We start from the raw sequence: 25,537 nt of genomic DNA, 5'->3' as shown, positions 1-25,537 counted from the left end.
ATTTGATATTTGAATTTGAATAAACAGAATCATCAAAACAAATAACTACAGATCAAACCTTCAAATAAACAATTGGTAACTATACCAAAAGGTATTCAGCAGTACTGAAGGCTTCAGAGCTTCTGTGTATTAACAAAGAATATAACACAGGAACATTTATGAGAATACATCTGAGTATAAAAATAGTCCCTAAATGCCAGATTCTTTAAAAAGTCCACACTCAGTGTAATGTTCTTAAACTCTGGAAGTTTTTTGTTTGATTGGTTGATTTTCTTTAATACTTTTCTGGCTGTAAGAATGATAAATATTCAAAAGTTTACTCAATTGATAGATTTATGAGAAGGTGAGAATAAAAATACAGCCAATCTGAATTTGAAATCTGTCACTCTAGACAGGTTTTGATTATCAGAACACTAGCAATAGTCTGGTTGAAATACTTCCAATAATCATTTACATTTTTATATCTTTTACATGCATTTTAGCCATAATGAATGTGTTACGGTACGTATGTGAGCTGTCAGCATCAGCAGCTTAGATGGTTTTCTCTAAAATACTTTTTGTAAAGTTAGCTTTCAGCCATGTAAACCAAACATCCCTAGAGGTAAAAGGATAATTTTGTAGAATCTAGTCCTGTTTATTTTAGAGGCTACTTTTAAGCAAAAATCACTAATTCTGTCAAATTGCTTAGAGCAGCAACATTATTTACTTATGATGAAGCCAATATCTCTAACCTCATTTCATGAATATTGATTTAAACCTTAGGTTCCAGAGATAGTCCAAACAATTAATCTACTAAATCACTGTTTGAAGAAACTATAAAATCAATATATAATGAAATTTGACCTTGAGTACACCTTTTCAGAGAAGTGGCTACCATAAATCCATCGTCATAGCATTGCTTTTCAACTATTTGAGAGTCCACCTTTCCGTATGACAGTTTCTGAGGACTTAAAATTTATGTCCTTAAGAAATCAGTACTCTGTACTTGTTTTTTTTTTCTTTTAATGTTTTCCCCAAAGAGTTCTTGTTTTCTAAAGCACATTCTGTGGATTGCATGGCCTGTCACTCCAAAAGAAGGAATAAAATGCATGCTTGTCCAAAAGAGTTACAACGTTTTGTTAGCCTCTGTTAGATGAAAGCAGTTGTCATGGTACTACAGGAGGGTGGAGATTCTGACATGCTGCCCTAAACTTTGTTAGTGATAGGCAACAATGCCTAAAAAAAAATGCTGTGAGACATGGCATCCTTTTCTCTATTGCTCTCAGTTTTAATTTCTTTTCCTGCAATTGTGCCAAAGTTAAAGGATGTTGTGTGAAACATTTTTTACCTTTGGCGGGGGACTAGTGTTGTGGTGGCAAGATAAATAAAGGTGACACAAAATGAGAAATTAAGATACCTGAGTCTTACTGCAGTCTTCATCGAAGTGTATACATTTGTATAAGACATTTCTTGTAGAGCTTTTAGAAATGTTGGTGAGCACTGCCTGCTACAAAAATTAATGCAGAGGATATTTTGAAAAGCTTTGAATTCTCTCTGTATCCACTGGATACTTTCAAGGAGAAATGGAAGGGATCCAAAGCGTAAGCATGAAGGTTTCTTTCTAAAGAGAGTTCTCAAAAGAGAATGGGACAAAGAGGAAAACAGATTGTCTAAGAGTAACCTTATATTTGTATTTCTGATGTGGAATACAAACTATTTGGCTGTAGCACAATTATGTTTAAATATCATAAACTCATGGAAACATAGAGTGGTTTGGATCGGAAGGGACCTGTAAAGACCATCTAGTCCAACCCCCTTGCCATGGGCAGGGACACCTTCCACTAGATCACGTTGTTCAAAGCCCCATCCAGCCTGACCTTGAACACTTCTAATGATGGCTCATCCACTTCTCTGGGCAACCTGTTCCAGTGTCTCACCACCCTCATGAAAACAAATTTATTTCTTATGTCCAACCTAAACGTACCTTCTCTCAGTTGAAAACCGTGGCCCCTTGTCCCGTCACTACAGGCCTTGGTAAAAAGTCTGTCTCGGTCTTTCTTCTAAGCCCCCTTTATATACTGAAAGGCTGCAATAAGGTCTCCCTGGAGCCCCTTCCCCTTCCCTTCCCAACAACCCCAGCTCTCTCAGCCTTACTTCATAGCAGAGGTGTTCCAGCCTTCTGACTGTTTGTGTGGCCCTCCTCTGGACTTGCTTTAACAGGTTAGGATTCCGTAGGTATTTTTACTTCATGGACCTCCCTAGTTTTACATGTATTTGTTAATGATAAGTAATGTCAATACCGACTCTTTTCAAGGTTTGCTCTCTGTGAGTCCCCTAGAGTGAACATTGCCCAGGAGTATGGCCTGTTTTGAGCTGGGTGACAAAGAGAAGTCAACAAGGAAGAATTCTCTGACCACATGAATGTCATTGCTCTGGGTGTATTAAGTCATTATATTCTTTAGGTCATTACTAGCATACTAGGAATTTTGTAGCAAAGTAATAAAATTTCTAAATATATAAAGCAGATAAATGTGCTGAGCATTTCTAGTAGAAATTATAAAGAGCAAGACAGGTTTCTTGAGGAATTCTTCTTGTTGTTCTTAACTGGTAAACAGGATTTTTTATTGTTCGGTATGTGGACGATATACTACAGCCAGTTGAAATTGAAAAGGTAATTTTTCCCCAAGCTCCCGCTGTTCCACCCTCAGAAATTCCTGTTTGAGTACTCTTTCAAGGATGACTGAATTGGAAGATCTACTGTTGATACAGATTTTTTTTGTCCATTTTATTTTGAAGAACAATGGCAGTAATTTTAATGGCATAATAATTTATGCAGAAGTTGCTAGTTTCCTAGAAAAATCACTTTAATCTGACTTGATTGAACACTAAACCTTTTCTTTTCCATAGCACTACAAAATCCTAACATGAAAGAACTTCTTTCTCTGAAAATCAGAAGTAACTTCAGATTTCTTGTTGTATTTTAGAAGCTATTGCTGTGGCCTCTAAAATTATGAAAAGAATTAAGGAAAGATGTAGGCTGTAGGTAAGTTTTTTTATTGGTAACAAAGCATATTAAGAAATGAAGGAATTAAACCTTACATAAAAGTACCTCAGAAATCATGGTAAATATTTGGTCTTGTTATTTAAACAATTAAAAATATTGTTCTAATATTATCTAGTATTGTAAATGCATTCTTTGATGGTTTCAGCCCATATTCCAGGAATCACAGCTTCTACTTCCATTATTTTACTACTCTTTTTCATTATAATGTCTCTATATTATTTATGTCAAATGCCAATGGCAGGGATTGATTTATTTTAATGATGAAAAGGCTTATATGTGATGCTATGGAGTTCTTTTGTAAAACTTGCTGTCTGTTGATGGAATAATTACTCTGGTCTCTGTCCCGTGGAAAGTGCTGTATGGATAGTTTCCCATTGAAGTTAGTGGAGCCTCATGCAGGTGCCAGATCTGCCCTGATAGTTCTTGTAACTGTGTTTGTAACTATATAGAAATGGTAAGTGTAAATGTGGACAGTAGTGTTGTGTAATGAATGTAATTTTCTTTGTAAATAATATCACATATCTCGTTGTCCTTTATGACCAGTACTGCTTATCCCCTGTTCCATTCCTTTTTCCTCCTTCTGCCCTTCGTTTTTCTGACCACAAAGTGTTTTATGCCACAGCAGTATCAGGATGCTGCAGTATCTCTTTGTTTTTAAAAACTAATGCTGAAACCCTGGTTATCTGCAGTTCAGTAACATCCATTGTACAAAATTGTTCACAAAATACATTGCCATTTACCTTTCTAATTTTGCAGTGGAAATGCCTATGACTCAGCTTCTTTGCTGTTAATTTTGGAAAATTAAAGTGATTATTTACTGAAGGTTCCTTTTTTTCTGCATAGCTAGTTGGTAAAAATAGCAATTATATGGAATATTTTTCCTTTTTTTTAGTATCAAAGATGCAGGCTCTGGGACAGATTGCACGAAGAGCACATTAATGCAGGACGAACAGTTCAGGTAAGGATATTAAAATGACTGTGATACTAATGGAATTAAATTACATACATAGTACTGGTTACCTCAGGGATGGATCTTCACAGAGATGTATATTTGATGGATGGATTTGACAAGTACATGGTATTGCTTTATTTTGTTTAAAAGGTGGGGATTTCCTAATTGCGTCCTGTGCAGCAAATACAGTCAGAAATGTTTCAAGATTCTTGAGCAAACAAAAGTTTGGAGACTCTGGTCTTTTGCAGACTGTCCTCTTACATTACTAAATTAGAAGACAGGAATTGCAATAAGGGATACTGTTAATTTTAAAGCATGGTTTCAGACCAAACACAGAACATCTGGACTACTAGTTTGGTGTGCACATCTCTTGTTAGATGCGTAATATCATCAAAGGAGGAAATACCAAACACATGTGTCAGCACGGCATCATTTCAGTGACTTCAGGCATAGTCACCCATAACTCAGCACACAGGGAATCTCACATCTGTTTCGAAAAAAAATGGACGTCTTGATGAAAATGATGCAAAAGCTAATGCCAAACATTCACACTGCTGAACAACACACATCCAAGAATTATCAGTACCGGAAACCACGAAGACCAGATCTGCGCTGCAAAGTTTGTTGACACAGATATAGCAGCTAGTGCTTATAACATGCTGTACTGACAAAATTCTGGGGACATACGTATCTTTGCCAGCAGGAGAGGCATCTTGTGTTGGTTTCATAGGTGTTGTTCAGAGGAAGGCTGTGACTTTATTATTAGAACAAACCATTTGTGACCTATGCTGCATCTAGACAAGCAGGCTTTGCCAGCAGGGGTAACACAGTCCTAAACTACTGTATTTCATAATTCTAATACTGTAATTTCCCGTGTTTGTTGCAATGCCTTACTGACTCCTGTGGGAAGTTAGACCAGACTAAAAATGAAAAAAAAACCTCAGAAGAACTTAATCCCGATTGAACAACAGTATTAGACAGTACGCAGAGCTGGGGTTATGTATCTTTTCTGAGGAATGGAGACTGTTAATGAACTTCTTTAGTGTAGCTGATAAGAAGTTTATTTCAATTTTTCACCAAGTATTTTTGAAATTTGAATATAAGTTTATTCTTAATATCGAAAAAGTCTTCCAAAGGTGGGAGTCCTGTTAAAACAATGCTATCCTAACAGATGTGGTGTAGGAAGCATGTGTTTGCGTATGTCTGTGCTCTAATCTATTTTCACATCTGAGGGGTAGGGAAGGCTTCTCTTGGAACTCTTTATCAGTATCATTTGTTTACCAAGACAAAAATCTATCAATAATTAGAGAAAATGTAATCATGTTGAAGGTGATTTTTTAAATACATTAAGTGCTTTAGTAATAAAACCTCATATTTGTCTCTAGAAACATTTATATTTTGCTTGAACCTAAAGCTTGCCATTTTTACTTTCAGCCGAAATAAATTTCCTTGTATTTAATGCTTATTGCTTTTAGATCTGGGTACAAGTTATGCATTGAAGTGGTTCACATTCGGATACCCAGAGAGTAGAATAAGTATCTGGGTCCATGGAAGAAGAGTAGACTAGTTCTTTGTTTTAATTAAATAGTTAGGAGTCTGGAGTACTTGATAATAAATTATATGACATGTAGAATGTGTTTGCTGTAAGCTGTTTAAATGTTTACCAATGGACTTGTGATCTGTTTGTTTGCGAAGAAATAAGATTAATTATTGTGATACCAAATGTTCTCTGCAGCACACACTTTGCTCTCAAAATTAGATGTTGTAAAAATACATTAGGAATCCCTAAGTCAATATTGACCCAAGGCATCTGCCACAGGTTTTAGACAAATATATGCACAGCCACTCTACATTTAATCCATGTGCACATAATTAGCCATTTTTCTGAATTTTCAGTTTACCCAGAGTAATTACTTCTGTTGTACTTTTGACGATGGTCAAAATTATAATAGAAGTATAGATGAGCATAAATGTATACCTCTTCCTTCTGGTGACTGGGTGCCACATTAAAAACTTCTAAAAAGGAAAGTGAAGAAATCGGGGAAATCTTTGTATATGGCATGATGACACCCGTTCAAAAATACTGAAAAAACAGTTCTTGTGCCATGAATAGTTTTCATAGTACTGTGTATTACTTTTCATTAATGTGCTCTTGTAGATTTTCATTTTTAGGGATGGTCCGTGGACTTCTTAAAATGTTAGAGCCTGAATAAATATGCAGTTTTGCTGGGCTTTGCCCACATACATGCTGACTGGGCCATACAATTAGTTAATTATTGCAAGATTTAAGATCATTTCAATGAGATGGCAGTATTTTGTTGTAATACCTAAGGACTGCCTTGATCATATTATAGTCAGAAGTAGAAAAACGCTGCAGTCACTAGAGAGGATATAAGGCATTGAACAAAAAAATTCACTGTGTTATCAGAGGCACAGGCTTCTACAGCAATCGGGGGCGTCGTTGACAGGTGAACCAGTGGCAGTCAAACAGTGCAGCCTGTGAAAGAAAATGGATGTAGAGGAGAGGTGACCTGCAACACAGGGATTGCTTGAAAGCAAGAACTTTTGAGGAGTGTTTTTGTCTTAGTTTATTAAAACTTAGAAATGCCCGTTTTTATGATTATTTAAAGATAATCAGGATGATAGTTGCTTGCCAACCACGGAAGGTGTCTGGTGCTCTTATGTAGGAAGCTACAAAATAACTCTTAAAACTGTTACAGCAACTCCGTGCCAATATGAGAGAGATGGAGAAACTCTGTTTGCGAGTCCGACAGGAAGACATCCCAGTTCTGCAGAGAATGATAAATCCCGTTAAAGAGGAAGCTTCATTTGCCATAAAAGACTTCCTGCAGCTCCATTCTGAATCTGCAGAAGAACTTAAAAGGCAACTTGAAGGACAGGAGGATGCCTCTTTAACCAGATCTGCAACTGTAGGAGGAGGTAGTAGAATTTCATTTCTGTATTTGTTACATCTATATCATTGTAGCCAGTCTGTAATTTCTATGAGCAGATATAAATGAAGTAAACAAATGAGAGTTCAGTCGAATAATAATTGTTAATCAAGAAGTGGATTTCTTTCCCTGCACCACACTTTTCTTGTGACCTGTGACTGAGTTTTGATAAGTGAAGAATGCTGTAATTAAGTATCTTCAGAAATGAAATAGCTGTGGCCTTCCAGAAAAAGATCCTGTAGCCCTGGATCTTGAAGTAGAAGACTATTTATAGGAAGAATAATACTTACATTCACATTTCACAGTAGCTTGACTTCTTTTTCCCCCCTGCGAATCACTTAATCGTGTGCCAATCATTTAGGCCATTTTCATTGAATTAGTGCTTGCAACATCAAGAAGAAAATAATTTTTATATGACAGAGTGTACTATGTCACTGATGAAATACCTGGAAAAGAGGAGCAAGTCTCTCTATAAAGGAGAACATCTCTTCCTGTAGCATTTTATCTTGGTAACCGACAATAAAGCAGAAAACAGTATAAATCCATTTAAATAAAAGCTTTTGAAAACACACCGTAACATGCTACAAGTCAGACATGTTTGCTGGTTTTCCCTCCTTTCTGGACAAAATGTCTTTCATTCCTTCTTCTACAATTGTGTCTTTGGCGGAAGCCCTTATTATGCCCTGGCACTGGCTAGTGTTCTTTGCTAATGATCTGTGAGAAAGTTGGTTACATGAGAATTAAATCCTTCCACATCATACTAATTAGTGTGATTGCTGCAGTAGCGTATTGTTTAAAATGTTTTCGAAATTTTATGTCTTTAAAATTGAGTGTTCTCAGTCAAAGGCATTGTAGAAGAACCTGTCATCAAATTCGCTTTCATGACCCTTCTTGTTGCTATATAGAGAATTAGAAAAACTTGTTTCAAGTGTGATTACCAAGCTAATGAGTCTAATGGTCAAACAGGGAGAAGAGAAAAGTAGATTTGGAAAACTGAGCTTGCTTTTGAGAATGTCATGTGCATTAGTATCGGAAAGCCTTATGAACGTCAAGATACATCAAATATAGAATCATAGAAAGGTTTGGATTGGAAGGGACCTTTGAAGATCATCTAGTGCAGCCCTCCTGCAGTGGGCAGGGACATCTTTCACTAGACCAGGTTGCTCAAAGCCCCATCCAACCTGACGTTGAATACTTCCAGGGAGGGGGCATCCACAGCTTCTCTGGGCAACCTGTGCCAGTGTCTCACCGCCCTCATCGTAAAAAATTTCTATCTTCTTACTAGGCCAGTAAAAAAGACTGAATTGGCTTTTGACATACGGATCTTGACTTTTTCAACACCTTCAATACCTTGTAGTTGATGGTTCAGTAGTTTGTCCTAATATCTTCCTTGGTTTCAAAGCCTGGCTATTTGCTGCATTCTCCTTCCTCTCCCAAAAACGAAGATAACTGAGTCTGTTCTCTTGCAGTCCTCTGGGACCCCCTTGCTATTCTCCACAAGTTCTCAGAAATATGCTTGAACTTCCAGAGGCTGTTTCTTAAATATCTGAGAGTGAATTTCATCAGACCCTAAGGACTTGAATACATCTAGCTCATCTGAATATTTTTAACCTGTTCTCTTTATGTTTCAGCCTATCCTTTTTTTTTTCCCCTGTTGTTTAAATTAATTGCGTCAAGTACCTGATTACAGCTCCCTCTGTGTATAAAGACTGACTTAGTATTTCTCTGGGTCATCTGTTATTTTCTTTCTTTACCTGGCAATGCACTTATTTTTCCTTGATCTTGATCTTCCTCTAACTTCAACAGCATTCATAGACAATTTCTTGCTACCATGTATGCCCCTTGGTAGTTGTAATTTATTTGTGTCTTAGTCTTTCTGATGTTAACCTTCCATGTTTATGTTATTCCTTGTACTCATCTTAATTGTCTGTCAAATTCTTGATATCCAGGGCATTGAAGAGCTTTTGCAGAAGCTGTGAACATTTTCCTCTGCATCAGGACAATTTGCTGTCATCTTCAGTATAGCCTATTTTACTAGCGTCTGCCAGCTCTTCTGCAGTCCTTTATTCTTTAGGAACTTCTTCCCCATAGTAGTGGGTTGACCTTGGCTGGACGCCAGGTGCCCACCAAGCCGCTCTATCACTCCCCTCCTCAGCAGGACAGGGGTAGAAAAATACAACGAAAGGCTCATGTGTCGATATCAGGACAGAGGGAGATCATTCACCAATTACTGTCATGGGCAAAACAGACTCGACTCAGGGAAATGAGCTTAATTTATCGCCAATCAAATCAGAGTAGAGTAATGAGAAATAAAACCCAAATCTAAAAACACTTTCTCCCCACCCTTCCCTTCTTCCTGGCCTCAGCTTAACTCCTAAATTCTCTACCTCCTCCCCCTCGAGTGACACAGGGGGACTGGGAATGGGGGTTGTGGTCGGTTCATCATATGTTGTCTCTGCTGCTTCTTCCTCCTCAGGGGGAGGGCTCTTCACACTCTTCCTCTGCTTCAGCGTGGGGTCCCTCCCACGGGAGACAGTTCTGCATGAACTTCTTCAACATGATTCCTTCCCACGGGCTGCAGTTCTTCATGAGCTGCTCCAGTGTGGGTCCCTTCCATGTGGCCTTTCCATGGGGTACAGTCCCGCAGGCACAGACTGCTCCAGCGTGGGTCCCCCATGGGGTCACAAGTCCTGCCAGCAAACCTGCTCCAGCCTGGGCTCCTCTCTCCACGGGTCCACAGGTCCTGCCAGGATCCTGCTCCAGCGTAGGCTTCCCATGGGGTCACAGCCTCCTTCAGGCATCCACCTGCTCCAGCATGGGGTCCTCCACGGGCTGCAGGTGGATATCTGCTCCACCGTGGACTCCATGGGCTGCAGGGAACAGACTGCCTCATCATGGTCTTCACCACGGGCTGCAGGGGAATGTCTGCTCTGGCACCTGGAGCACCTCCTCCCCCTCCTTCACTGACCTTGGTGTCTGCAGCGTTGTTCCTCTCACATTCTCACCCCCCTCTTCCAGCTGCTGTTCCGCAGCATTTTTTTTCCCTCTTATATATGTTATCACAGAGGTGCTGCCACTGTCGCTGATGGGCTTGGCCTTGGCTAGCAGCTCTGTCAGACATAGGGGAAGCTTCTAGCAGCTTCTCACAGAAGCCACCCCTGTAGCCCCTTCACTACCAAAACCTTGCCATGCAAACCCAGTACAGTTTCTGTTAATCGGTTTGCCAAATTTGTTGATACCTCTTTTGGGGGGAGCTCATTGTCTGGTCTTCTACTCTTGAGTTTTAGAACAGTGAACTCTGGTATTCAGTGATCGCCTTCATCCATATTAGATATTACTTTCAGGCTCTTTGTGAGCTCTTCTGTTACAATCAGAATTAAATTTAAAATATCTCTTCTTTTGGTAACTTTCTGCAGTTGTAGTCAATACATTCTGGTATTTCATTGGAAAGGCCTTCTCCTGGCTTGTTGCTTTTCTAACAGTTACATAGGTGGTAAATGGGAACTAGAGTTTAATTTCAAAGAACAGGACTGCTTTTTTAATCTGAAATACTTCTAAAGTACGGAGGACATTGAGCATAACTGCTTTTCAGAAAGACAAGAAGTTGATCAGAAAGATTGGGATGAGAGCAGAAAAATATTAATGGAATGACATGCTCCTGCAAGTCCCCTCAAGAATACGGAAATAATTCACCCCATTTAAAGAGAAACATACAGGCAGGCAGACAACTAAATACAATTAAACAGGTATTTTTCTCAAGTTTGCCTGACTGTGAAAGCAGCTCTGTTGAATTGCTAACACAGATGCAATATATTGCCTGTTCTTTTGTGCTTAGAGGCTGCAGTCCTGAAAGCAAATCTTGGCTGCTGATCTTAATCAAAGGAGCTTCAGTATGCGCATTCTTTGTAGCATGTTGCTTCCCATCTGGTAGAGAAGGAAGGAGTTTACAAATTCAAATCGCCCATTTAGAAGGCATGTCAGTGAAATTATGTGGTCCCTTCCCCCCTTCACCATCCTCAGCTCAGGTCCAATAGAAATGGAATTTAATTGCATTTTGAACAAATATTAACAAAAGGTGAGACTCCGCTCTTAAAATTACTAAAATCTTCTAAGCAACATATTGAATCTTCCAGAGCATTAGATTTTTATCTTGAGTGTAATGAGGTGTGAAGCTGCTCTGTGAAATCTGCAGACGTGTTTTGTATTACTGCATTTCCGTGGAGATGCTGTAAGTGAGCTGGTGGAGCCACTTCCATTCTCAGTTCTATTAAAATTGGTTAGACTTGATAAAACATGAACTAGTGAATATCAATTTCTTACTCTTATTTTCAGCCCAAATGTGGCTTCACCTTCTCTTACCCTTCTTCAGTATTTTGAAGTGAGTAAAGAATTTTCTTGAGGAATTTTTTGCCACTAATTTTTAAGTTATTAGAAAATTATAACAGTGTAAACCTACTTATAATTTTAAGTTCTCTTGAATGTGTGTCATGCAAAACTTCAGTATCATCCACGTATGCTGAAGGATGTGCTTTTCTACAATAGGTCAGCATAGATTAAGGACAGACCAGAACAGGGAACATAATTTGTGAGGAGGCAGTTTTGCTTAGTGAGCTTTTTTTTGCTTTTGAATTACAAATATTTTAATTTCAACCAACTTAGCATGCGAGTGGCTGATTAGGGAAGAGTATGCTCTTCTTGGCAGAAGACTCTTGATTTTGAAATAAGAATTGTGAAGGATTGAAATGGAGTAAAATACTCAAAACCAATGTTAAATGTCAGAATATGTAGCAGAATTGGTTTATAAATAAATGGACATATTTGGATATGTGATTAATTATAATGAAAAGGGAAAAGGAGTGTTTCAGAACTGAGTATATAACATTAATTAATCTGAGGCTATAATTCAAAAATATGTTCTGGAAGAACAGGTGATGATTGTAGAAGGTGAAGTGCCTTCCATGTCTGGATTCTTAAAGGAAAAGGGGTAGAAACAATGAGAAAAAAAAAACAAGCCCAAAATAAAACCCCAAATCGCTTCGCCCATCCTTGTTTCTCTGCTTCTCTGCTTACTTAGTAATTATGGCTGAACATCAGCTTCATTGACGTGAGACTTCTATTGATCTGAGAGTAGGAAGATGGGGTCCTTAATGTATTTTGAGATATTGGGATAAAAATGTTGAGAAATGGACAAATGTTATGAAAATGTATCATTTTTATTTTATCTTAAATTAGTTCCATGAGTAAGCATGCATTATTACTGACTTTTTATTGAATATGATTATTTTTATTTATTTTCAATTGTAGTAACAGTTAATATATTATAGTACCTTGGCACATTCATTGTTTGTAAAGATTTTAATGCAATATTTACACTTAAATATCTAACCAGTTTTCCTCATATTAAGCTTTCTCTTGATACTGCCCTCCCAAGGAAGGAAACGTCAGTGTCCTACTGAAGTAGCTATCTTCCTTCAGAAATGGAAGTTGTCTAAATTAACATGACCTTTGCACTATGTTTACATACATACATTCTCCAGTCTGCCTTTCATACTCTGAAGCTGTTCCTTAATCCTTGCTATGACAAGCCAAACTTGTTATTATACTTTATTACCACTTCATTACTTGTCCATAATTATGCACATGTCCATTACATGAATACTGGCTCAAGACGGGGCTCTTTGACTGGAGGAGGTATGTGTGTGTCTGTTCATTGTATCTGCTCTCCCCCATGCCAGCTGGCTGCCTCTCATTACCCATTTTTGCCACTGTACTTTGTCCTAATGCCTTCGGCATTAAATCCAGGTGATTTAGAAAGGAAGATACTTGAGAATATCTCCTTTACACCACTGAGCTGCAAATGTTTGTCATCCTCACAGTAGCGTTACCCAACTGGATCTAGCACTGAATGCTGGGCAGCACGCTACTTGGTTTTCACTGCTTTACTTTGAAAGCTTTTTCCTTCAGCTCCTTTTAGTCCCAAATGGCTGAAAATCAAACCGGTAGCATAATAATCAATCATAAAATGAATAGCTGCCTGTTCAGTTTTGGAAGTACAGTGTTTTTATGTATCATATGTAAACGAAAAGCTTTTGTCCCAAGCTCAGTTTTCTTAGCTCGGTTGATACATAATTAATTAACTGACCTTGAATTCAGGAGTATAATTTAATATCATTCTCGGAACTGATTGTGAAAGGTCACTGATAGAAATGTATCCATTTCTTTGGCAATAACTTCCTTTTAAGAAACTGTCTAGTGCCATGAGTAAGACTTATCCCTATATGATCACTTTTAGGGCTGTTGCTTGGCTTGAATTAGGTCAAATACCAATTTATCCTTGAGAAGCATTAAGAGAGAGAAATTTGGCACATCACCTGCATTCTGATCCAGTGCATTTATTTATAAACATCATTTTTTTCATTCAGAAACTTTATACAACACAGAAGTGAAGGACGGCTCCCAAAGTTTAAGCCAGATCTACTCCCGCCTTCCCGAAATACCTCAGGAAGAAAATGCAGCTGAGTCCTGGGAAACTTTAGAAGAGGTAAGTTGGAACTCCCTTTCTGCCACTTCGGTGCTCTTGTTTTTAGCAACTATTACAAAATAACATTTTTTTTTTATTTGTAGGACTTGATTCAGCTTAGCCAGTTGGTGACTGAATTTTCTCTCTTAGTGAGCGTAAGTATTAATTCTGCATTCCATCCTAGACACAGAGTCTTGTACAAAAAGACAGTGAATGGGTAACTCCTAGTTGGTGCAAAAAAAAGATGAGCAATACTTCTGCCTGTAATCTGAACTCAGACTGAGCTAGTATCACTTGATCAAAGTGACAGAATAGCAGAATAACATTAACTGAATTTATTCAGTCCAGTATTCAAAACTGCACAACCCTAGTCACTGTTAGGAACTTCAGGAAAATGCCAACCACTGAGTAGAGGCAGAGCAGTTTCCCCACAGTGAGCTGAGATGCCTGCACGAAGGTGCTGTCCTTGCTACTTGGGATCTATGGTAAATACACCTATAGCCTGTGCATTAGGTACTTTCCAAAGTCATAGGTGATGCATATAATGTGTACATCAAATAGTCTAGCAGAAAGGTGGAAGGTTTTCCTTTGATTTTCAAGTGCCAACAGAAGAGGAATGTTCAAAAGCATTAGTTTAACAACTCAGCTGCCCCGTCTGGTTAGAAAACTAACAGCTCTTCCTTCCCTACATCCATGACTCATTGCTACAAGTATCTTTGTGGCTCTCCTGTGATTCAGGCTCTGTCAAGATAATTTTTTGAGGAGGCCATAGTCTTCTGTTTCAGCACTAGTGCTGGTAATTGCTCCTAAGTTCTTGTCACCAGGGCAACTGCTGATGTTCTAGCCAGTGCCCTTGGCCACAAGCTGAACCTTAGTAGAAGCTCAACAGTGCTGACTGCAGACTTCTACCCGGGTCCCATTAATTTTTACAATTTCTAATCCTACTGGTGACGATAGTCTTCACTGCACAGGGTGCGTGTTTCTTAGGTACCTTTTCTGGCTTAATCAGGAGTACTAGAAAAAAAAATGAAGTTTCCCTCACCTTTATCATGCCTTTCCTCTGCTCTCACAAATGTAGCTGCCAAAAGGTTGTGCATCATCATCCACACCCAGTTCCCAATGTTTAGTTCTTCCTGTGCCACAGGGAATTTAAACCCACAGGTCTCATCTCCTAGGAGAATTCTTTAATCTCCTTGCTATTGGGTTAGTTGGGATAGATAAAATAGCTTTTATCCTTTCTGATGAACATTTGCTGCTTCACATACACAAAAAAAAGACTTAAGATTCATTAGGCTGGAGAAGGACTGCAAAAATTTTTATTCATTAACCTAAATGTTAGCAGCTTTAGCTAAAAAGGGGAGTTCCTGTTCCCAGGACTTTCTGGATTTTACACATAACCATCATTAGATATAATAGCAAGCATCTAAAAAGTGTGTGGATTGGATAGTAGATGAAGATACCAGAGCTGGTGGATTCAGCAGTTTCTGAATTAGAGGAAAAAAGTTCAGAATGCCTTTTATTTTAAGCTGAACATTAGCCATCTCGTCATTTTGTGACATAAAACAGCACGGGTACTGCTGAGATTAAAATAAGAACAAACCAACCCATAAACCCCTTTGTCTTCTGCTCCAGCGTTCTCCAAGAGAGACTGCAGGGGAATATGACTGCATTTGGAGAAAGGATGGAACGTTTTTATGAAATCAAACAGCACAAGACAGAGCAACATCAAGTATATTTTCAGTAGTGTCACTACGCTATTTGTAAAGTTAATTCAGTGTTTTATAATGTCATGATTAAACACTTTATTTAGATTTCTTGGTGCAGCTTTGTATGTTGGAGCTGGTACTGATCTTATAAATGCTCTTTATAGATTTTTTTTTGAATGCGAAACTCATCAGGAAACAAAAAAGGCTAGTTTGGATTATTTCTCCCTTTGGAATGCGAGTTCATCTATTCACAGAAAAGATTTCAAAATCATATGTTTTGGGTTGTTTTCTCTAACTGCAGCAACACATTGTATAATACCCACACCGTATTACTAATGAATAGTTAAGATCTTTTTAAAGTAAGTTTGTAGTTTCAGCACAGTTTATCAGATGCTATTAATGAACCACCATTAAGGCTGCACGGCTGCAGTGTGTAGCAGATGAAAGCGGCTATGGGGCCTTGATTACAGGCATTGAAATGGTGTGTATTGGCTCACAGCTGCTTCCCAGCAGGTTACTTCACTCATAATTCCTTTGCATCTAGTCTCAGCAGGAGCAGATTGACAGGATTGAAGACCATGTCAACAGTGCTGCTGTGAATGTTGAAGAGGGAACCAAAAACTTGGGGAAGGTAGGGATCTGCTCCTGCTGCTGAATCAATGGTACTCTGCCTCCCAGCATCCTCTGTATTAACCCAATTGATCTGCCATCTTTAATGCTGAGGGAGCCAGCAATTAAGGAAATAAGGAAGAAACGACCCACAGGTAGCAGGGGGAAAAAAAAAATCAGTCTTGTAATTTTTTTATCACATCCAGGCTACTTGGAAATACAGTTGTTTTTTTGGGGTTTTTTTTGGCTTTTTTTTACGCTATTCTGATGCTACTTTGGTTTACTTGCAAAGACAACGGTTGGCTCAGAAGAGTCAAATAAGCGTAAAACAACAGGTTGATGATAACATGCAATTTCAATCCCATTCTATGAAGATGTCAGTGATAGTTGCTAATAAGCCACAAACCTGGATTTGGGCATGTTACTGAAAAGCCTGGGCATTTTCTCAGTTTCTCATTTGATTTAATGATGGAGACCAGGTAATAAACAGTGGACGTAATCAGGCAGTAACATGTAAAAGGGCCTGGTTCACTACTGCATACATGAGATAGCTCAGTTTTGAATTGGTTTTGGTATGTTCTGTAATACATGTGGGATAGTAGATCGTCTTTTTTTAAATACTAATTTGTAAAGTTTATTTATCACTGAGCATTCAAGTCATTGCCAAGAGCAATGAGGGGAAAATGCACATCACCACAGGCAGGTGTTCTAACTTTCTTTTTTTTTCCTTTTACAGGCTGCAAAATACAAGCTGGCAGCTCTGCCCGTGGCAGGTGCAGTCATTGGTGGAGTAGTGGGGGGTCCCATTGGGCTCCTTGCAGGCTTCAAAGTGGCAGGAATTGCAGCTGCACTTGGTGGTGGGATTTTAGGTTTCACAGGTGGAAAATTGATACAAAGAAGAAAACAAAAAAGGATTGAGCAGGTCTCTTCCAGCTGTCCAGAGCTTTCTCGCCAAAATGCCAAGAAATCCAGCTGAAGTATAGATTCATTACGAGCAGGAACAAAAGCGTGGTAGCCACGCTAATGACAGACTTGCAGCCGTATGCTTTAAATGCACGGCTGAGTTGTGTGAATTTTGACAACAGTACTGTTACTTGGGAGGGGTGAAGTGGTCATGTCAGAATTTCTCTTTTCAGATGTGATAAGTGACATCAGTCCTTTGAAAATTATATGGAGAACTTTTAATTATAAAATTCTTAGGTGAGCTATATGCACAGCTGTAATAATGGGTGACAGGTGCATCGTGCCAAATTCGCACAAAGTGTCTTGTAGACAATACAAAGCGAGATAGCTGGAAAACCCTAATGCTTCCCCATGAACCGCCACCCAGAAGCTGGAGCTTTTATTACAGTGCTCCAGAGAAAAGGCAATAAGCTCCATCTATCTTTCATGGTCATAGTACTTCAAATTTACTTTCATTTACCTGGATTCCCAAACTCCTCATGTGTATATCCCCCATGATGGGACTGACTGTGCCTATTCAGTAACATACAGGGAAGCGTTCGCTGCCATAGGAAAAGGTGAAAATGTTGGGTGAGCAATGTGGAAAAAAACCCTTATGTACATCTGCCTCCATCAGCCACATCAGATCAGCATCATAAGCAGCTTTTCCCCTTTTTCAAATACTTTTTTAAAAAAAAAATTGTAAACTCCTCATTTTGTTCAAAGTGTGGTTAAGAATTAAACAGGCTCAGAGCAACCCTGCAGGACTGCTAGTGGAGAATAAGTTTCCATGGCTGTTCGCCTCCTTGGCTTGTCCTGAGAACACCGTACAGGCTGAAGTGACAAGCTCTGGCATTCTGAGCCCGAAGCCTCACCTTACTTAAGCAGCCCTCACTGCTACATGGTGTCCTTGCTTCTCATCTCCTGTCACCAACAGTGCTCTGGTGGGAGAGCTAAATAGCTTCCCTGGAAGGCAGTGCTGCAGCCAGGCTCACTCCCTCCATTATTAGTGTTATTATCTTGCCTTTGTTATCCCTCAAGGGTGGCATTAGGCACCAGGTCAGAGGATGGTGAAGCAGCAAGGCCAGTGAGTTACCCCTTAAATGGTGCCCGTGTCAGCTGACAGCCCCAGATCATGGGCCTGTTTTGAAAATGGCAACCTGATACTGTTTACAGTAAGTAAGCTGTGCTTGGTCAGGTGAGCTGCACCCCTCCTACATACTGTTCAGTTCTGAAACTTCTGCTCCCACCCACCCTTTAGGGCAGCTGCTCAGCCTTTTCAAGATTTTGGGACATGCTGTGGAGCCTGTGTGGGGTGAGATGCTGTTAGCACTTTTGCTAGCTTTTTCTAGTGGATCCTTACCATCCTTATTTTGCTGCTTAAGCAGCCTTTGGCTTCCGAAACTTCCATTGTTAAATAGGGGAGTGTTAAGGTGTTTTTATTGTCACATAATCTACTGTTCAGCACATGGACCTACCTCCATCCTTCCAGGACAGTTCCCACACTATTGCTGCTACTGTTGAAACTGAGGTTGGGAAGCTGCTTTTTAAAGTTTTTAAATTGTTCAATTCATTCTGAGCTCTGCTGAATCCAGTTTTATTAGGTGAACACTGAAGTCAGTGTTCAGTGATAACTGTATAAGGAAGACTGTATAAGGAAGCATACTCCCTTTTCTCAATCAGTACTTTGACATCATCATTGGAAATAACTGTCTGCCACTGACAGATGACAGGTTTTTGTGCCTAGAGACTCTGTAAGCAACTGTTAGTTACAGCACAATTATCTTTTTCTGAACAGTTCTTCCTTATTACTTTTAAAATACGATTGAAATTGCTATCAGTCGGAATATTGTGTCTATTTTAAGTAGGTCCGAGGCTCAGGGAAGCAATGTGGGCAAGAATACTTTTCATAAGTAATTGCGAACATTGTCAAAACTGCCTGGGTTAAAGCTGCAGTGCCTACACCTGTGAAATCAGCCCGAGTGGAAAACATGACCCACGTAATTCAGCTCATTTGCTCCTGTCAGGCAAAAAGTGCTTTTCTATAGAAGCATCTGCTTTGGATGTAAACACAGTTAATGAACTTGTAACAGCTTCATACTAAGGCTGTTCATTCATTTGATATGTAATTTCTACATTTAAAGGAAGAAACTAAGAAAAGAAAGTGTTCTTAATCAGAAACTGTGGCTGATTCTTTGTAAGATTTTAAAAAGCTGTGTCTGCTTTCCTACTGTGTGCTGTGAAACCTTGTGCATTTAAATGACAGCAGCCACATCAGAGACATTGCGGACTCCGCCTTCTCCCCCAAGCTAGAGTAATGCCAGGACAATCTAAATTCATAAAACTGAATTCCTGCCACAGCTTATACAGCTTGGTATGCACTCATTTTATGAAACGTCTAGCACAAAAACTATTCTTCCTCCTTGCATCTTTAAGGAAGCAATTTCAAAACATTGTGTACACACTAGACTTGGGAGACTATTATTTAAGCTATGATTTTTTAAAATAGGTGGGTTATTTACGTATGTGAAGAAACATGGGCATCTGAGTAACTAAACTAGCCTTTAAATTGCTAGGGATGTTAGTCAGAAGAAATGTAAGATACACATAATTGTTTCAGACCAAATAAAAGTTTTTGCCTATGAGACTGGTTGTAGCATTTATTGAGAATATTGGGGTTTGTTATTTCTTTTCAGCATCTCAAAGATTAATCCCTTACAAATTTGATAATAAAATAATTGCATTACCAAGATTTAAGAATGCTGAACTGAGTTACCAAGCACACGCTTCAGCTATTGAAATATCTACATTGACTGAAGTTAACACAAGTTCCTAAAATGCTACATGCATCTAGTAACTCATACACATATGCTAGCTCAGAAATGGACTCCCTAAGTTCCATTTAAAAGCAAGTTTGGAATGGTTTTGTTCTGTATCGGGATAACACTAATATTGTTTGACAACTTCCCATGAAAGCCTCAAGAAATGTTAAAGGGAGTGGTTAGCTCAGCACTGAATGGTTAAAACCATTGATGTAGATGATCAGATTTGAAGGGCTCAATTTGAAACACATCTCACATTTTGTCCAACACTTGCTCTCTCTCTGCAAAATCTCTATTTCATCAGATACTTCAAAAGTTCAAGTGATACTCAACATCACGTTAGGCATACCTGGACTTTAGCTGTTCAAGCTCCAGTGAATACATAATAAAATGACCTGAGTGCAGAACTGTCATAAAACTGTTACATCCAATTGTCTACCTAGTGCTGGGATCCCAAAGCTCTGGGAACAAGTCCTTACTCAGAAAGGCAAACTTGGATGAAGGAATGGTGGAGGGGATTAATCTCTTTCACTTTGTAGCTGAAAGCACCAGCCACCAGACTGTTGGGTGTATGATAAGGAAGCATCTCTCTCCAGAAAGACAAGTTTAGATGTCTTCCACCAAACAGCATTTATAAATAAGAATCCCAAAGAAAAACAGGAACCTTAAAGGAGTAAGATGAGTACTTGTAGGCACCATGCAGGAACTGACTGAAATTTCAGGTGCCTGAACAACTCCAGAAGTTCTGTAGCATCACCTGCAGATAACAAGTGACAGCCTTAAAACCATACCCTGCTCACATCTTTGGATTCCAGCTGGAAGGTGGTAGGACTCAGCTGCCAAAAAAACTTGATTTGGCATGAGATGGAGAATGGGACAGGAGAAGACCTGGCTTTCAAGGACTTAATGTGCACTCCAAAAATGCAGATTCCCAAAACTGACAAAAAAAGTATGCCTGTAAGCAAAATCTTGCAATGCTCTTTTAGCTACCAATTCTGCATCTGCTCAGTTAGCTGTAGCTTGGTGGTGGTTGGTGCTAGCAACTCTCTCCTCAGAATCGCCCCCTAGAAAGCTCATGTGCCTGTTGCTGCAGGGGCTTCATTCAGCAGGCTCTCCTGGAGTCAACTTTTGCCACAGCTGCACAGGACCACATCAGTCATCTGTCAATAACGGAGTAGATGGCATCTAGCTGAGAGGCAAAAGGAATCCTGAGCTGTGAACTGCTGAAGATGGGGCACTCACTGAAGTACTCACATGAACCCAGTGGTCCACCTAGCCAAAGAACAAGCTTGCTTCTATGGACACTAAACCTTGGGGGCCCAAGTCATGGACCTAGAAGTGTACTGTACAAATCCAATGCTAATTTGTCTCCAGCAATGCACCCCAAATTAACAGATACTTTTCCATCTTACAGTTTCTATATGTTTATCTCACCAAGCAGCTTCAATACTCGTTGAGGAAAGCCTGTATTCTGGTATTATACACAACAGAAAAGCCCACAAGGAAAGTCCTAATTCCTTCTGAGCAGAATTCAAAGAATATGCAATAAATAAGGTACAAGCCAGACAAAAAGAGCAACAGAGAATCTGCAGTGGTTGTTCAGAAAGCAGATGTCTGCCAGGAAGGCAGGGACCCAAAGGAAAAAAAAAAAAAAAAAAAAAAGAGACTAATCGTAACATACTTACAGAGATTAATTTAAGACTGACAAAACTAAGATGGCATTCCACCCCTAGTCCTCTCCTACTTTGAAGGGTTTCCAACATTCATGTCCTTTTAACACAACTGTGTGGATAATATAACAATAAGTCCAGGAAATCAGAGCAGGTCAATACAGTCCTTTCATTCAAAGTACAGCTATTATCATTAAAACTTTTCCTTTCCTCACTGCATATAATTGTTTAATCACTTACACATTTACACCCAGTAAAGCACCACACAAGATTCTGTAAAACTTTAATTTATTCCCCTCCCAAGTATCCAGAATAGAAGACCCTTTTAATTTGGAGAAATATGTGACAAAGAAATAGATTACCAGGATAGCTGTTCACATGAAGAAAAAGCACATACTACCGAGGTTACACAAAAAACAACCCAAAAGTCCTATTTAATGGGATAGTGCAAGTTAACAGCATGTCTCTGGCAAGGATACCTTCATTTGGATTATAAAAGTTTTACAGAACAGAGTTAGAGAGTCTGGATGGGTCTCTGTTATTTTACTATAGCATTAGGAACGTACTGTTTGAGAGATGCTGTTCAGAATGACCCACCAAACAAATGTATTTACAAGCCTGGGGAGAAAAAAATTATTTTTCAGTTTATTCAAAATAAAAATACACATAGAATTATGAAAATATAGGTTTACTATTTCCACCACACAGAAGTCAATGCTGCTGTCTGAAAGGCTTGCAAGATTATTTCAAGTTTTTAAAGTTCATCTTTTTCCCTCAATAAGGTGTACCTATGTTCACTGGGTGCCAGTTTCTGGAATGAGCTCTCTGGCGGGCTGCTTGCTAAATCCTGAATTGGCTGAAAAACAGAACAAACAGCAAAATTGCTTGTAAGACTCATTTTAATAATCAATCACCTCCATTAAATGCACTTCTAACATTAATTATGGGAGTGCACAAATGTCCAGCATTCTCACAAATCGAGGTGGTTTTTTTGAAGGCATACTGTAAATCCCAAGTAGGCAGAATATACACGCACACGTACATTAATTAAGCACCATCAGTTAAGGATATTCCTTTTGTTGGCACATCTCAAAGGTAACGGCAATCACACATGTTTCTGTACAAGTGAATTAAAAGTATTTCAAATGCACCCCACTGTATATTTGTTTGAGTCTATCTACCACTCGCTGTGAAGGTATTCTAGTTTGTGTGTTTGTTATTGAGATACACCAGGGCAAAAGTGACCTCGCTGCCAAATTACTTTAGGATTCATTTTCTATGGAAACTAAAAAAAAAAAAACACCAAACCCAAACATGCAATTCTAGGGACATATATGAGCTAAGACAGCAGCCTCCAGTTTCGTTAAGGCCAGTGTTTCCATCGCACATGCATGCACATCTTTCACGAGATGGCAGGATGCCATATGGAGGTGAGGCAGTAAACACCCCAGATTTTGTGTGCATTTTTCAAGGCAGAATGGAGACAAGAGCAAGCCCGCAGCTCTAGGCAACGAGCCTGTGCCCAGAGAGGCAGCAGGATCCAGGGACTCAGCAGGCTTCCTCCCTCCCTGGCCAAGCCTCCTCCAGATTGCAATTGCCTCAGTGTCTCTTCCTCACACGTGCCTGTCTAGCTCCGAGCTGACCGACTGCCTGGCCTACGCCTCAGTCTCCAGCCCTGTTTTCTGCGTTTCCTCCTGTTGACCTGAATTCTGGTTGCTCAATGAATTTCTGAGAAACACAGGGAGTTACCAGTTAAATGAATTACTGCTGAGACAATTCAGCCCGTGTATTTTCACGGTCAGTCATGACAACATTCAATAGCAGTCGCTCTCCTGGCCCAAGGCAAGCCCTCCAGGGCTTTCACGCTTTTAAATCTTTTAACTTTGAGCAGAACAACAGGAGGCTGCACTCACACGGCTTAGCGTAGAGCCACCCTTACCACATCCCACAGATGACCAGGAAAATGAGCCTGTACCCATAAATCATTTCTGTCCCTCACCCATGGGTTCTGGGATGGCCCAAGGCACCCCAACACAAGAGCACCAGGTCTTCTCTGGGACCAATGTGGCTCTTTGAGCCCTAGACAATACAACATAAAACTTGAGAAGTGTTTAAAAACAGTTATTTCTTTAGAGAGTGCCTGAGGTAATAAGAAGGTTGCCTGACACAGTCTGTTATATTTGCACTTTCAGCATGACACCAAGCATATGAGCTGGGTGGTGTATCAGGAAGATACAAGGCTGATCAAGACACAGTTAGAAGACTGAGCTGAGCAGAGGGAATCGGGCTGGTCATGTCCTTTCTTTCCCAGCTGTTGAATTAAACTAAACACTGAGGTGCTCCTGAGTTTTATCTGGAGAAGGATCTAGTAGTTTTCCTGAAGAGATCCCAGGAGTGACTTCCAGGCATGTAATTATACAGCATGACAATCTTTGAGCAGAACAGTGAGGAATCCAAACTGACAAATACAGCCTGTGACCACTATTAATGCCGCCTGTTAACTGCATTAATAAAAGTAATAAGCCCTATTATCACTTATCAATCCTTTGTTGATGCTCTAATGATCTGCCTCCTGCTTGGATTGGTGACTACGAGTAAATATATAAAACATTCAACCAATTGATGTTTCCCCTTAGAAGCACTCTCTTATAGTGTGTTGCGTGTTCTCGAGAAGTGGATGTTCTCCAAAAAGATGACTCCCTAAAGAGAGAGGAAATCTTGTAGTAGGCCAGTTCTGAAAGTACCATATCCAAACCCTATTGGTTGGTGGCAGGACTGAGATTACAAGAGACAGTCTGGGGCCGGTTTGTAAGAGAGTACAGAAAATGTACTAAAGTGGCAGAAATCCTTGCAGGTAGATGAAAAGTTTCAGAATTAGGATTTTACCTATTATTAAAAAAAAAAAACAAACCAAACACAACAAACAAACCGAAACAAAAATCCAACACCCCCCCCCCCAAAAGGGTATCACCCCAGGAGCTCCAAGCTCTCCTTGTTTAGGGACAAACTTTTTAGCAGGGCCTGTTGTGATAAGACAAAGGGTAATGGTTTTAAACTAAAAGAGGGTAGATTTAGACTAGATATAAGGAAGAAATTTTTTACCATGAGGGTGGTGAAACACTGGAACAGGTTGCCCAGAGAGGTGGTAGATGCCCCATGCCTGGAAACATTCAAGGTCAGGTTGTACGGGGCTCTAAGCAACCTGATCTAGTTGACGATGTCCCTGCTCACTGCAGGGGGGTTGGGCTAGATGACCTTTAGAGAATAATGCATCTGTGATGTATCATCAGTTTTTGCACTGAAATCACATGAGAACATAAGAGCAGCTCTATGAGCTCAGAACCATCATCTACCCAAGGTCTTCTGTTTCAGTGGAGAAAAATATATATTCTTATATTCTTCCCTTATTCAAGGCAAACAGGTACCATAGTTCCCCCTAATGCTCTCCCTGTCTTTACCCAAAGGAAGTTAAAGCAAGAGCCAAGCAGAAGTAGCAATGTTATGCTTCTGTAAACAGATTTCTCTTTCAGGAAACTAAAGTTAAAAGTACACACGTATTAGAAAGTACAGCTCTGACAAGGAGTAAAAAAAGGTCTTTATTAAATGGCCAAATTAAATGTATTTGTTGTAACCTTACCTGACCAGGTGCTACATCAGTTGGATCAGGGCCATGATGAAACTCTCTATGCAGTTTTCCAGAGTGCAAGTCTAGTACAAATTGCTTCAGTTTACCTGGAACTCTGGAACAAATTCAACAGAAACACCCACATGTTTATTACAAGTTAAGTCCAAACACAGAAGATTTAAAGTGCCCTGTTTAGAGTAGCCAACTTCTGTTTATCTGGCACTCTATGTCTGCTTTTAGGTGATTAATAGAGGACAGGAAGCCAAATGGTTTGTTAAGGTATCCTACCAGCTTCTTTTTCTTCCCACTGTCTCTTGAGAACACAGCAAGTATTTCATCTTTTCAATAACTCCCACAGAGTTGTACTAGCCGATAACTTCATTGTATACTCACTTCAGCTCCCCACTAACAGTAATGTAAGAGGGAACAGCAGGTTCCAAATGCACAGTTTACAGATACAAATGACAGTTGGGTAGCAGTATTGACAAAACATCTTTGAAAGGCTCTCTAGTGCCTGAGCAACTGCATACACACTAGAGATAAGCACTAAGAGGATATCAATGTAAATCTAATCTGAGATCATCTACTGTCACCCACAGCAAACGTGCTAAACTACAGCATCCAGTTTTATTTGTGAAACATCAAACAGACTAAAAAGCTTAAAATGAAGAATTGGTCTAATACGTATTGCAGATGA

At 39.5% G+C, this 25,537-nt stretch overlaps 2 protein-coding genes across 6 annotated transcripts in view; one reads left to right on the top strand and one right to left on the bottom strand.

Annotated features, from left to right (window-relative positions):
* Nucleotides 1-19,368, top strand: part of STX17 (syntaxin 17) — a 35,476-nt gene extending 16,108 nt beyond the window's left edge. For all 4 annotated transcript variants that reach the window (XM_068396205.1, XM_068396206.1, XM_068396207.1 and 1 more), the window contains exons 3-8: nucleotides 3,936-4,001; nucleotides 6,716-6,935; nucleotides 13,369-13,487; nucleotides 13,571-13,621; nucleotides 15,717-15,803; nucleotides 16,518-19,368. In XM_068396205.1, the coding sequence (XP_068252306.1) occupies nucleotides 3,936-4,001; nucleotides 6,716-6,935; nucleotides 13,369-13,487; nucleotides 13,571-13,621; nucleotides 15,717-15,803; nucleotides 16,518-16,757 (783 nt within the window). In that variant the 3' untranslated portion in view covers nucleotides 16,758-19,368. The remainder of the gene's footprint in view (nucleotides 1-3,935; nucleotides 4,002-6,715; nucleotides 6,936-13,368; nucleotides 13,488-13,570; nucleotides 13,622-15,716; nucleotides 15,804-16,517) is intronic.
* A 2,118-nt stretch (nucleotides 19,369-21,486) lies between these two features.
* ERP44 (endoplasmic reticulum protein 44) overlaps nucleotides 21,487-25,537 on the bottom strand; it is a 55,460-nt gene continuing 51,409 nt past the window's right edge. For both annotated transcript variants that reach the window (XM_068396431.1, XM_068396432.1), the window contains exons 11-12: nucleotides 24,853-24,955; nucleotides 21,487-22,071 (exon numbers count right to left, since the gene is read on the bottom strand). In XM_068396431.1, the coding sequence (XP_068252532.1) occupies nucleotides 21,970-22,071; nucleotides 24,853-24,955 (205 nt within the window). In that variant the 3' untranslated portion in view covers nucleotides 21,487-21,969. The remainder of the gene's footprint in view (nucleotides 22,072-24,852; nucleotides 24,956-25,537) is intronic.

Source organism: Nyctibius grandis, chromosome 3 (genome assembly GCF_013368605.1).
Source record: "Nyctibius grandis isolate bNycGra1 chromosome 3, bNycGra1.pri, whole genome shotgun sequence".
Lineage (NCBI taxonomy): Eukaryota > Metazoa > Chordata > Aves > Nyctibiiformes > Nyctibiidae > Nyctibius > Nyctibius grandis.
The sequence above is the reverse complement of the archived record's forward strand: the minus strand, read 5'-3'. Positions and strand labels throughout refer to the sequence as shown.